Source organism: Vipera ursinii, assembly GCF_947247035.1.
Source record: "Vipera ursinii genome assembly, chromosome: 1".
Classification (NCBI taxonomy): domain Eukaryota; kingdom Metazoa; phylum Chordata; class Lepidosauria; order Squamata; family Viperidae; genus Vipera; species Vipera ursinii.
Window position 1 is genome coordinate 246,489,658 of NC_139512.1, and position 14,139 is coordinate 246,503,796.

General features: G+C 42.0%; 1 protein-coding gene across 1 annotated transcript in view; it reads left to right on the forward strand.

Moving 5' to 3' along the window:
• The window catches only part of FHL5 (four and a half LIM domains 5), a 31,345-nt gene extending 21,752 nt beyond the window's left edge, over positions 1–9,593 (forward strand). The window contains exons 4-6 of the mRNA XM_083350071.1: positions 1–21; positions 6,836–7,022; positions 7,972–9,593. The exon at positions 1–21 is cut by the window's left edge and continues 149 nt beyond it. Coding sequence (XP_083206197.1) covers positions 1–21; positions 6,836–7,022; positions 7,972–8,123 — 360 coding nt within the window. The 3' untranslated portion in view covers positions 8,124–9,593. The remainder of the gene's footprint in view (positions 22–6,835; positions 7,023–7,971) is intronic.
• Positions 9,594–14,139: the final 4,546 nt, after the last annotated feature.

Sequence of the window (14,139 nt, forward strand, 5' to 3'; positions counted from 1 at the left end):
TATTGCTACTCCTGCAAAAAGGTAGGATGGCAAATGAAAATAAAGAGCAGGGAACAGAGAAGGTATGAGTCAGTACAGTGGCCTTGCAGGCATTCATTTAAAAAGCCACTTTTACTGGGGGTAAACTCTATGAACACAGTGATAATATATTTATTTGTCATATATATGTGTGTGTGTGTGTGTGTGTGTGTGTGTGTATATATATATATATATGTTTTCTGAGGTTTTCGCGGGTGTCTGTATGTGGACCTTTGGTCATTCGGGTTTTTTCCCGCGTAGAAATGAAGGTGTAGGCACAACGTTTCGACGGAATCCCATCCGTCAACTTTAAACCCCTCCAAACCACACAATAAGCCAACTGACACCCACTATAAAAACATGGCACCACCACAAACACGAAGCCGAACAAAAGCAGCACAACTCACCAGCTCAGGTCTAAGGCTGGCAGCTGAGACCAGCCCATCCACTCAAAACACACCCCCACCCAATCAGAACACCCCCACCATTCAAAACACACTCCCACCCAATCAGAGCACACCTCCACCCACAGAACACACCCCCTCTGGCAGTTTAAAAAAGAGGAACAAACAGCCACTACCACATGCTTCTCCCAGAAGAAGGAAGCAGAAGCCACCAGCCTGATGATGATATATATATATATATATATATATATATATATATATATATATATATATATATATATATATATATATATATATATATATATATATATATATATATATATATATATATATATATATAGGTGTAGGAGCGACGTTTCGACGGAATCCCATCCGTCATCATCAGGCTGGTGGCTTCTGCTTCCTTCTTCTGGGAGAAGCATGTGGCTGTTTGTTCCTCTTTTTTAAACTGCCAGTGGGTGGAGGTGTGCTCTGATTGGGTGGGAGTTTAAGTGTGTTCTGATTGGGTGGGAGTGTGTTTTGAATGGTGGGTGTGTTCTGATTGGGTGGAGGTGTGTTTTGAGTGTATGGGCTGGTCTCAGCTGCCAGCCTTAGACCTGAGCTGGTGAGTTGTGCTGCTTTTGTTTGGCTTCGTGTTTGTGGTGGTGCCATGTTTTTATAGTGGGTGTCAGTTTGCTTATTGTGTGGTTTGGAGGGGTTTAAAGTGGCTGATGTTGCAGCTGTAGTTAGGTTTCTGTTTTGTGGTTGTGCCTCGTTATCATTGTGGGTTCGGATTTGCTTTTTGAATGGTTGTGTGGTGGTGATGTCATGTGGTGTTATCATGAGTTTGGGTCTGGTATCATTCTTGGTGGTTGGGACTCGTCTGTCAATCAAGGCGGGTTTCCAAATGGTTGGTAGGCGAGAGGTATCATCTCGTTTGTTTATGCTGTGGGGGCGTTTTTCTATCTCAATGGCTTCTCTGATTATTCTGTTGTTAAAATGTTCAATTTTGGCGATAGTTTTGGTTTTTTTAAAATCAATTTCATGTCCCGTGGCTTCAAAGTGTTGGACCAGGGATGAAGTTTGTTCTCCCTTTCTGAGTGAGTTTTTGTGCTCTTCAATGCGTGCACTTATTCTTCTGTTGGTCTGTCCGATGTATGTGGTGGGGCAGGTGGTGCATGGGATTTCGTATACTCCTTGGTTTTCTAAGCCAATTATGTCCTTGGGGTTTCTTAGGATGGTGGATATTTTTCTGTCTGTGTAGAATGCTGCGTAAGGCTGTAGTTGTTTGGCAAGAAATTTGGCTAGATTTTGTAGAGGTGAGCCTATGGAGCTGACTATGGGTCTGAGAGGGGTTCCTTCTTTGTGTATCTTGGGCAGACCATAGAGCTTGGGACATCTGGATGATTTTTCTCTGGGAATGATTGTTTTCTGGATCTCTTCACTGATGGGGGTGGCTTTTATTTTGGATTTTGTGGTTTTTTTCCAGGTAGGTGGTGGGGTCTGTCTTGAGGAGTTTGTATGTGGAGTCTCGGAGTAGGTTGGATAATTTGGTATGGTAGTCAGATGAGTTCATTACCACCGTGGCGTTGCCTTTGTCAGAATCAGCAAAGTCCTCCAAAAACACAACATCAAAACAGCATTCTACACAGACAGAAAAATATCCACCATCCTAAGAAACCCCAAGGACATAATTGGCTTAGAAAACCAAGGAGTATACGAAATCCCATGCACCACCTGCCCCACCACATACATCGGACAGACCAACAAAAGAATAAGTGCACGCATTGAAGAGCACAAAAACTCACTCAGAAAGGGAGAACAAACTTCATCCCTGGTCCAACACTTTGAAGCCACGGGACATGAAATTGATTTTAAAAAAACCAAAACTATCGCCAAAATTGAACATTTTAACAACAGAATAATCAGAGAAGCCATTGAGATAGAAAAACGCCCCCACAGCATGAACAAACGAGATGATACCTCTCGCCTACCAGCTATTTGGAAACCCGCCTTGATTGACAGACGAGTCCCAACCACCAAGAATGATACCAGACCCAAACTCATGATAACATCACATGACATCACCACCACACAACTATTCAAAAAGCAAATCCGAACCCACAATGATGGGGAGGCACAACCACAGGACAGAAACCTAACTACAGCTGCAACATCAGCCACTTTAAACCCCTCCAAACCACATAATAAGCAAACTGACACCCACTATAAAAACATGGCACCACCACAAACACGAAGGCAAACAAAAACAGCACAACTCACCAGCTCAGGTCTAAGGCTGGCAGCTGAGACCAGCCCATCCACTCAAAACACACCCCCACCCAATCAGAACACCCCCACCATTCAAAACACACTCCCACCCAATCAGAACACACATAATCCCCACCCAATCAGCACACTTCCACTCACGGAACACACCCCCTCTGGCAGTTTAAAAAAGAAAAACAAACAGCCACATACTTCTCCCAGAAGAAGGAAGCAGAAACCACTAGCCTGATGATGACGGATGGGATTTCGTCGAAATGTTGCGCCTACACCTTTAGTTCTACGCGGGGAAAAACCCGAAAAACCAAGGATCCACATATATATATATATATATATATATATATATATATATATATATATATATATATATATATATATATATATATATATATATATATATATATTTGTTTATTAAATGTTCAATAGGTGATTTACAATGAAAGAAATTAAAAGAGATAATGTGAATACAATCTCATACAACAAAATCAAATCAAATACAGGATGAAAACGCCATACAGACTGGACAACAATGCAATCACTCAAACTCTTGAAATGATATGAATTGAAATGCCTGGGAAAAATAGAAAGTTATCCACCTGGTACCTAAATGATATTAATATGGGTGCCAGCTAAGTCTTTCTGGGGAGGCAATTCCATAAATGTGCCACCAGCAAAAAAGGTCTCCCCTTTGTTAGAGGTCCACCTGACCTCCTTTGGTAGGGGGCCCTGGAGGAGGGCATCATTAGAAGATTTAAGGTCCAGGTACATACCATAGATACATATGGGAGAAGGTTCTCCTTCAGAAACCTGATCCTAAGCAAGGTAGGGCTTTAAAGATCAAAACCAGCACTATGAATTGAGTCCTGAAATGAACAGGCAGCCACTGTAGAAGACCAACAACTGACATAAAATGTTCATATTGGCCAGCCCCAGTGAGCAGTCTAGCTATTCTGGTTTGAAGTAACTGATATATATTTTTTCAACAGCAGTTTCATAAACACTCGTTTTTCATAATCCAAATGAAAAATTTGGAATTCACATCAGTGTGAAATAACTGTTGCAAGGCTGCGTCTTTCCAAGTAAGAACAGTTGTTAAACCAATTGAAGCGGATGAAGGGCACTTCATGCCATCAAGACTACCTGGGTCTCTAGCACTGATGGATGTAGGAGCACCTCCAGATTACAAACCTGCTCTTTTAGGATGAGTGCTGGCCCTGTAGCACAGGGAGAGAGCATCATTCAGCTGAATAGATGTACCACCTACAACAGTTTCTCAGTTTTGTCTGGACTGAGTCTCAGTTTATTGGGCCTCATCCAATCGTTCAACTTAATCAAACACTAGATGCCAAGTGCCTCACCTGTGTTGCAGGAAATGAAGAGATAGAACTTCTTTGTATCTTATCCGCATATTGAAGATATTTCCTACATATCCAAATGAGTGGTTTCACATACAGTAGATGTTAAAAAGTGTAAGGGATAGGATGGACCCCTGAGGGATTTCATAGCTCATTGCCACAAGGCAGAAGAATAGTCCCCCAATTCTCCCTCCCCCATTCTGGAACTGACCAAGTAGCAGAGAATCATTGCAATCAATGCCTCTATATCCCAACTCTAACAGTATCCAGGAACATGCTGTGGTTGGTGGTACTAAAAGCTGCTGAGAAGTCCAAGATGACCAACAGGGCCACACTCCCCCTGTCTTTTTCCTGGCACAGATCATCACACAGGGTAACCAAGGCAGTTTCTATGCCATAGTCAGGTCTGAGATTGGATTGAAATGGATTGGTGTTTTTTTTTAAAAAAATATCAGTTTCATCCAAGAGAGCCTGGAATTTATTAGCTCTAAAGGAAATGGGAGGGGGAACTACTATGACCAATATTCCCTTCCTAGGCAAAGAATTTGAGAATATTGGTCATAGTAGTTCCTCCTCTCATTTCCTCTAGAGCAGGGGTCCATAACCTACGGTCCGCGGCCTGGGACCAGGCCGTGGGCTCTTGGCCAGTGGGCCGCAGAAACAGCTGGCTGGTGCACGCACACGTGGGCGCACATTTCTCCCCCCACTCATGCTAACACCCATGGCCTTGTTTGTGCACGCATGTGGGCACAAACATGGATGCTAGTGCAGGGTGTGTGTCCACAGATCATTTGTGCATGCACTGCTAGCCCGGGCGGTTTGTGCGGCTCATTGGCGCATGCATGAATGGGCTGCTAGCTGCTGTGGGGGTGCACGGCCATTCACACATGCGCACGGTGCCAGTGCATGCTGCATGCGTGAACGGGGCTGCTAGTGCCATGCCAGTGTGCATGGCCTCGTGTGCACGCACACCAACTTTGAAGCTGCTCTCCTTTCCTCCAATCCTCAAGCCCTGAAAGGTTGGAGACCTCTGCTCTAGAGCAACAACTCTACAAGGCAGATTGGACTGAGAAACTGGCTCAAAGACACCTAGTGGGTTCCTGCAGCTAAGGGATCTCTTGGGTCTGAACTTTTGCCAGTCTAGCACCTTAACCATAACACCATCCGAGATGTCTGATTTCCAGTAATAATGCAGAAGATGGTAACCTACATATCCACCCACCACTGACTTATGCATAGCTTAGAAATCAGCACTGCACTTCTGCATTCTCCATGTGCTTTTTCTTTTCATTCAGCTTTTTCAATGGAAGCAATCTCAGAAACATCTCTGTTTATTTTCATGAGATGTCTCCTTTAGTGGTTTCAGTATGGTACTTTTGTGGGAGATTAAAAAAAAGTCTCTTCTACAAAAAGGCAATGTTCACTAGGGCAAAAGTAGGGAATCCCTGACTCCCAGATACAAAATTTAAGCCACCAGGTTGGGTAAAAGGTCTCCAACCAGACCCCATCATCAGCCCCAGGTGGCAGTTGTACTTAGAAACAACTTAACTGGCCTCTTCAGGTGTTACTCTGCCTTAGCCATTCCATACCTTCCTTAATGTAAGAAAGCACAGGATGCCAAAGATCCCCAGAACAATTCATGAAGACAAGAGCACAGAATGCCTGCCTGAAAAACCCTGCACAACCGCATGAAGGAGCATATCACTGGAGTGAATTTCAAAGTTCACTTTCAAAACATCAGATGATGGTTGAGAGAAGAGAGATAACTTTTTGACAAGGTGTAGCTGCAGACAGACAATAGAGATGGAGATACATCTCTCATACGATTCCCTTTTGCGGGGTAGGCAATGTTATGTGAAAGGCAGAAAAGGAGTAAGATATAGCCATAGCTACTGAGCTGAGCCACCCATCATTGCTTTGTCTATCAAGGCTTCCTCCTAAGACTTTTCACTAAGAAGAGAGAGGTGTGGATTAAATTACCAGCCTTTGTTCCATCTGTGCCATGTATGTAACTATATAACTAAAAGAGATTGTCGCTTTATGCCTAAGTCCCAAATTTTTATTTTATCTTGATTTGTATGTTGGGTTCTCATGCCTCTTCAGATGTATTCCAGATGTTTTCCAATAATTATATATGAGCTAGAGTAGCATGGGCTTCAGCATCCAAATCCACTAACAGTGCTATAAAAGACATAGGATATTCCTCATGATACAGTATCCTTCTCCCTAAAGCAGTAAAGGAGAACTTGAGACTCCCCCAGTCTTGTTAAACTGCTGCTAGCATCTCTTACAATGGCCTATGCTGGCTGAAGCAGCTATGATTTATCAACAGCTGGAACATTACCATTTCCTCATCTATGGCCCTAAAGAGAAGGGGAAAAAGGAGATATTAATTATAAAATGCTTAGTTCTGAGGATGCTGCGATCCAGATAGTCCTCATTTGACGACCACAATTAGCCATTGTGAACAACTGGCAACTTAGTTGTCAAGCAAAGCAGTTGCTAAGTGAAACCACAATTGTCCTTATAAGATCTTACTTCAGCTTTTCTTTGCTTTGCAAAGCTGCAAAGTCATAAATGGAAGAAATGGTGGCAAAGTTACATTTTCATTCTGTTATAACTACAAACGAGGAAGTCAGTGAACTAGGACTAGGACTGTAGGGCTTTCCTCAACATTCTCATTACTTCTTTTTGAAATTTAATCAAGGAGCAGTAGTTATTTTTTATCGTAATTTTGGTACAACCATGTGTCAATTCATCAATTTAAAGTAATGATATTTTCTCATATACTAGGCGATCACCGATGGTGGGGTGACTTACCATGACCAGCCATGGCATAAGGAATGTTTTCTATGTACTGGATGTAAGAAGCAACTTGCAGAACATCGATTCATTTCCGAAGATGAACATCCTTACTGCCTGGAGTGCTTCAGAAGATGTTTTGCAAAGAAATGTGTGGCCTGCACCGAACCCATTACTGGTGACTGTTCACAATCTTCTTACTTATAAGTGACTTCAACTTTGATAGTCCTGGGACAAATAAATTTGTTCTAGGCATAGCTGGCGTTCACCTTCCTTACCTCATGAAAGCACATAGAGTACGATCAGTTAGCAGTGCCACAATTTTCCATCATGAATAAGACTAGATGATATTCAGGCTGGATGGAAAGTGGTCTGAAATATGTGGTGGCACTAGAAAACATAATTTTAATCTTTTCATTATATCTGACCCCACAACATGGTAGGTTTAATTGCCAACAGTTGGAATTTGGAGTGGAAAAGGATGAGCAAATTCAAGTGAATTACTTGCTAGAGGAAGAGCAGGATTGGAGAAAGAAGAAAAAATGTTGTTTTTATGGGGAAGGAGGGGCTGTGCTTGGCTGTGCTTCAGTTAACCAGTTTCAGCCATTTATCATGTCAATGCATGGGGGCGGGGGAGATGCTGTTGAGAAAGCAAGCAGGCTTTTGCCTGTGAATGTGGGGACTTTGTGGCAAAATGCCTTAAAAAAACCATTCCTTTTTCCAGAATCCCTGCATTCCTTTTTCAGTGTCCCTCAAGGGAAAAATGAAATAACCAGGCATTTGGGAACATAGTAATTCAGTGTTGGTTCATCTGTTTGCAAGCCAGAAGACCCAAAACAATAAGATTGTGTGTTTGTTAGTAGGATTCACTGGGTTAGGGATTTTCTTTAGCCACTCTCATTGTACACATGTTGTACTTTGACAGTAAAGGCTGATTTGATTTGAAAACAGCCAAAGAAACAAAACAAAAACCCGAGACTAGTCATTTGCCTTTAGCTACAAATCGCTTCTCTCAGATTTTAAACTCAGGGTTTTATTTATTTCCCAGAAGAAAGAACTCTGCTTATTAGAGTGTAAGCAAAACCTGCTAAAATCCCAACATCTCGTATTTTGCTTTATCCTTTTAGCTCTTGAAGGAGGGAAGTTCATCTCGTTTGAAGATCGCCAATGGCACAGCGACTGCTTCAAGTGCAGCAAGTGCGCCTGCCCCCTGGTGGGAAAGGGCTTCCTCACCCAGCAAGATAAAGTCCTCTGTTGCAATTGTGGGTCTCCTAGATGACTCAGGAGCTCTCCGAGGATGCTGGTCCCTTCCCCTGCCTCGTTTTAACCACGCACGCAATTGCTCACTAGTCAGAAAGCCATCTAGCAAGAATCGTAGTTTGCAGCCCCCACACCCAGTACAGCTACTTTCCATAACAGGACCCTTGTTTAAAAGAAATCGTTCCGAACGTACAAGAGCCAGAAAAAGTTTGTGGTCAGCGTGTTTTTCTTGTAGCAGAGTGCACTCTGCTGTTAGGAAGTTGAGCCTGTACACGATCGTGCTGAAAGTCTCAGTAAAATAACTTGATGTAATAGCTATGTTGCAGGGGAGAAAGAAAAAAAAACCCTTAAAATTTTCCAACAGTACAATATTTTTCATTGTGTAACACATACCTATAAAAGAATATGCTGGCAGGCAGGTAGGATTCAGCGGTTCGCTTTTGTTGGCTTGCTTACTTTAGAAAAACTAAAAAGAGAGGATTGATTATATTCTGCTGCCACCAAAGGTACCATTCTAAGATTACATCTCATCACTATACACAAAAATATTAGAAATGCAGCCTGTCATGTAATTCAAATCTTTATTCCCCTCCCCCCACCACAACACACACCACTCTACAATACATGCGCAGAACTAAAACTGCTATTATCCTGAGGAACAAAATCTGAGGTTCTTAGACTATACGTGGCTCCTCAAAAGCTTTGAAGGTGACCTCCCAGGCTCTCTTCCAAAGTTGTCACCAAACTGCAATTTTTAGGGGAACTGAAAGAGAAAATTATCAAATATGTGACGATCTCCTCACGTCAATTAATTTGGTTGCCTACGCAGCTGTAGCATCTCGTTCAACAGCCAACAAGGCCATTTGTCCTGGGAAAAAATAATAATTGTGCAGCACAAAAGTAGCATGTTTGGAAGCATACACATAATATGGTTCTATTGTCTTTAGCTTAGCTGTTTATAGAAAGGCAATTGCATTTAGTATATATCATATATATATTTTCCTCTTACGTGGCTCAGCTAGATGAAAGAGGGAGGAAAAACACTCACATGAAGAAAACCAATGGATATCATCCCTGAATGTGCAAATTCCGCTGTGATAGTTTGCCTGCTGTATGTGCATGTGAAAATCTTAAATTCTAGAGTTTAGTCACATAATCGAAATCTAGAACAAATTATTCCTGGCTATCTTTACTTTAACTGTTGTTTTATGAGTAGCTCGGGCCCTTTAGAATCAGATAAAGAGTGTCATTACAAATAGTTCAATCAGGATGGGACTGAAGAGCATGAAGAGCTTCCCGATTCAGGAATGGACACAATTGGTATATAGTATGGATTGGTGCAGAGGCAGGAGCTGTGAGTACTCCAGATTGCAATGAGTTCTATCTAACCAAGAGCACTGCCATCCAGAACTAAAAATGAAGAGTCATCAGATCCAGAGGAGTCTCTAAAACCACAGATACTCAGTCTTGTTTGGATTTAGCATCCAGATTCTCACAGTTTTCAGACACGGGGGGAAAAAATCCTGATGATATCACTTGTTTAGATGATAGAGATATATAGCTGGGTTTCACATACTGATGATATTTAAACATGTGCTTATGGATAACATAACCCAACAGTTTTACATAGATGTTAAATAGGAATAGGGAAAAAGTTGAACTCTGAACCATACTGCTTTGCAGAGGATCTAGAGTTGGACCTTACCCACACCAGTGACTGAAGCCAGAGTTGAAGAGGAGAATCACTAAAGCTCTTCCTATACGGCCCCAATTCCTTAAGGTGGTCCAGAAGGATACCATGATCACAAAAACCAGAAAGACACTGGGAGATGATCCAAAGGACCAAAATGAATGCATTTCTTCCACTTCAAACTTCACAAAGATCATCAGTCAGTGTAATTAATGCTATCACGGTACCATCACTCAACCTGAAGCCCAACTTAAAATGGTCCAGATAGTCTGCTTCTTCCAGGTCTTCTACAGCTATAAGCCTACCATCTTCTCAGCAAGATTCTTAAAAAGGAAAAATTGCAGACGGGATGGAAATTGATCCCATATTATTGGATCCCATCAATGAAGAGAAGGCAAAGCACTTTGCTTCAGAGCTGATGGTTGTTTTCCAAAGGGAAGTGGGCAAAGAAATAATAGTTTGAGTGCTGGTATTTCATTTTACACAATTACATTTTTATTGACAATGCATGTTTTGCCAGTTAACCTTTTGTGCCTTCATTTCTGATTATTTTAGATAATCCCCTTTCCTAACCAGGGGATGCAGTAGACAGCAAATGGTGTCATCAAAATGGTTCTGCTCCACCTAGGCAGTTAACATCATTTTTTTGTTAATTATATGAAATACATATTTCACTTTACTCAAAATAGCATCATACCGTTTTGCACCTGTGTACATCATCTGCCCCCACTTATACAATCCCTGCTCACCTTCTCCAGCTGCTTGCTCTTCGGTCTCCCACAATTTTCCCTTTTTAACCATTCTTTAGTTAGCAAAAAAAATAGAACTGGGTTGTGAAAGCTAAAAATAAAAATCACAGATAGAAGCACATGCGTAGCATCATTTATAAGAACTGGATGTATCAGGACTTGCCAGATGGCTTACAATGCGAGACCATAAAACACAAATTAGAACTAATCTAAAGTAGGTGTTTTGTATCCCTTTTAGCTAAACTTTCTTTTAAAGAAAAGGCCCATGGAGGAACACTGAAAAAATGTTTAATTCAAATATAGTACAGTATTTATGGAAACTTGCCTTAGAACCTAACTTTAAAAAAAAATCACATAGCCTTTTCTATATATAATAAAATATATAGGTATCATGATGAATCAAAATTGTCAGCTTCTAAAAGTCTATGTTTATCTTTCCAAAACAAATTTTGAACTAAATTCAAGTTTAGGTAAACTATAGGAGTCTCTATGGATTTTACTCTGCTGGTCATTGCCAACTATAGGAGGCAGTGCTCATCTCCTTTCAAGGTCATTGAGCCAGCACTGTCCAAAGACATTTCCATGGTCATGTGGCCAGCATGTCAGGGAATGCTGTTACCTTCCCACCAGTGGTACCTTTTATTTACTTGCAAAAAAGAATAGAATAGAATAGAATAGAATAGAATAGAATAGAATAGAATAGAATAGAATAGAGTAGAGTAGAGTAGAGTAGAGTAGAGTAGAGTAGAGTAGAGTAGAGTAGAGTAGAATAGAATAGAATAGAATAGAATAGAATAGAATAGAATAGAATAGAATAGAATAGAATAGAATACCAGGGGTGTCAAACTCAATTTCATTGAGGGCCGCATCAGCATTGCGGTTGCCCTCAAGGGGCTGGGTGGGTGTGTCCTGGGTGGGCGTGGCCTACTGGGTGGGTGTGGCTACAGTGTGTATGGCCTACTGGGTGGGCGTGGCCAGCTCTACCTCGTTCGCATCAAGGGTGCCTATGGGGGCCTGGGCAGGAGTGGGACAGATCTGAGGGTCTCTGGCAGGAGGAGGGTCTCTGGGTCAGGGCCAAGGCAGTGGGGGCCATTCCCTCACTGTTTCCAGGATGGCTTCGCGGGCCACATGAAACCACTTCGCGGGCCGCATCCGGCCCCCGGGCCTTGTGTTTGACATGTCTGGAATAGACCTTGGAGATCTTCTAGTCCAGCATGCTTTCAAACTGCTAGACTGGCAGGAGCTGGGGTGAAGACAGAAGCTCACCCTGTTTTGTGGCACTCGGGGCTTGGACCTGGGCTGCCAGCTTTCCAGCCAACATGCTCAGAGTCTTAATCACCGAGCAATCGCACCACCCCCTATATAGTTGTAAGTAAAGCTATACAGCACAAAATACACCTTATTTTTATTTTTATTGAATGTTTTGCTTTTTCAGCCTTCTGATCTTTGATATTTGTCCAAGTGTTGCAATGTTCCTTGATTTCTTTTGGGGACTGTGGCCATTAACCTGAATTTACCGGTACTTCTAAAGAAGAGGTCAACCAGCAGCAAGGTGGATGCACTCAATGGCAAAGCAGCAATATATGCTCAGTTGGAAGTCATGAAGGGCTAAATCGGAGACATGTCATCCTGGAGAAGTTCTATCTGTGTTATCTCTAAGAACTGACCTCAGATTGATGGCCAATAATCATAACAACAGCATTATATTTTATTTCAGTAAGATGTGTGTATAGTGCTGGTGCCTCTTTCTTCAAGAAAATACTTATATTGATATATAGTAGGCATTCATACTTTAATCCCATTGCCAATTTGCATTATATTTTCCCTCCACAAATTTTTGCCTAAAAGAGAGGTACAAGAATCAGAGCGAGGCTCTGGGATCATTTTTAATTTCTCATGATTGTCTCATTTGCAGGACATCTCTCATTCTTTGAGCAATAGAATATTACAATAAATATTACAAGCTCTTCTCTTAAAAGTCATTGTTCCATTTTTTTTGAATGGATTCTAAGACCATTTGTTGACCCAAGTCAGCAATCATTTCTGAACCTGGATATATTGCACAATCTAACATGTCTTGAGCACCCACACACCCAAAACTAAATGTTTTGAGCTTATGGGAAAACACTAAATCTCACCACCATTTCATTGTAGAATGTCAACATCAAGTCAGACTTCAGTATTCTTGCAGCTCAGTAATTTTCCATGAATCTGGTTTAAATTGATTGGCTGGGAGCACACCTGGCCAGGTATAAATAGGGCTCAGGTTCCTTTGGCACACGCAAGCTACCACCCAATAAAGACAGTTATGCTGTACTCCTGCGCCTAGCTTCCTTTATGCGTTCCGGAATGCACTACACAATAGTGGCGACGAAGGTGGGATCCTGCTTCATCTAAGAGCTGAATTCACTAGGGGACGGCATCGCTAGCTGGAGGAAAGAGGCATCTTTCCCCCCCCCCTCATCAATAACCGGCTAGTCACAATGCTAGCGGCCACCTCCGAAGCAGGACTCCTGATCCAGACGCAGCGGCATGGCACAGATCAGCCAGATCCAGGCATTCGACATCTGCCACCCTGAATGATGGGAATATATATATAATTGGAAACATTGTACTGGTTTTCCAAGAAAAAGAAAAATATCTAAGAAATGAAAAACAAAATTAGAGACAAAAATGAGGAAATCGGTCTTTTCTCTCTCTCTGTCCTTCCACAAATTATTAGGAGATATCAAGCAGCTAAAATCCCTTCTGAGTTATTTCACAAAGCAGGCTGTTTTATCCCTTTTGGTTCCACTGTATTTATTTCATTCCTATTTATTTTTAATGAGAGCAGCATTATTGATGTTTACAATGGCTTATATTACTAACTGAACCTTATTGAACCCTGTTGAATTAATGCTACCTATACACTTATTTTAAGGGACGCGGTGGCTCAGTGTGTTAGGACGCTGAGCTTGTCGATCGGATGGTCGGCAGTTTGGCGGGTCGAATCCCAAGTGCCGTGTAGCAGAGTGAGCGCCTGTTACTTGTCCCAGCTTCTGCCAACCTAGCAGTTCGAAAGCACGTAAAGATGCAAGTAGAAAAATAGGGACCACTGCGGTGGGAAGGTAACAGCGTTCCATGCACCTTTGGCGTCTAGTCATGCCGGCCACATGACCATGGAGACGTCCTTGGACAAGCGCTGGCTCTTCGGCTTTGAAACGGAGATGAGCACCGGCCCCTAGAGTCGGAAACGACTAGCATGCATGTGCGGGGGAACCTTTACCTTTACCTTTATACACTTATTTTATGAGATGGAATGCTGCATCATAGTCTTCTCTCAAGGTTACAGACCCCCCCCCCCCAAATACCCAACTAATTTTAGTGTAGACTGCATTTCTGAAGGCAGAAGGAATTGCGAATAAGAACATATAGTAGTTCTTCATTTTTGACTTTGAATGAGGAACACCAAGAATAGTCGTCTCTTGTGTTGCTATTACTCTGCAGCAGTAATAAAAACCATCCCAAACTAATGGGTTGTTATATGGAAATTGAGCAAAGAGGCTTGAATCCACCAAGTGGAATGAGATGCTGCTTTCAGGACCATTGATAGGCAT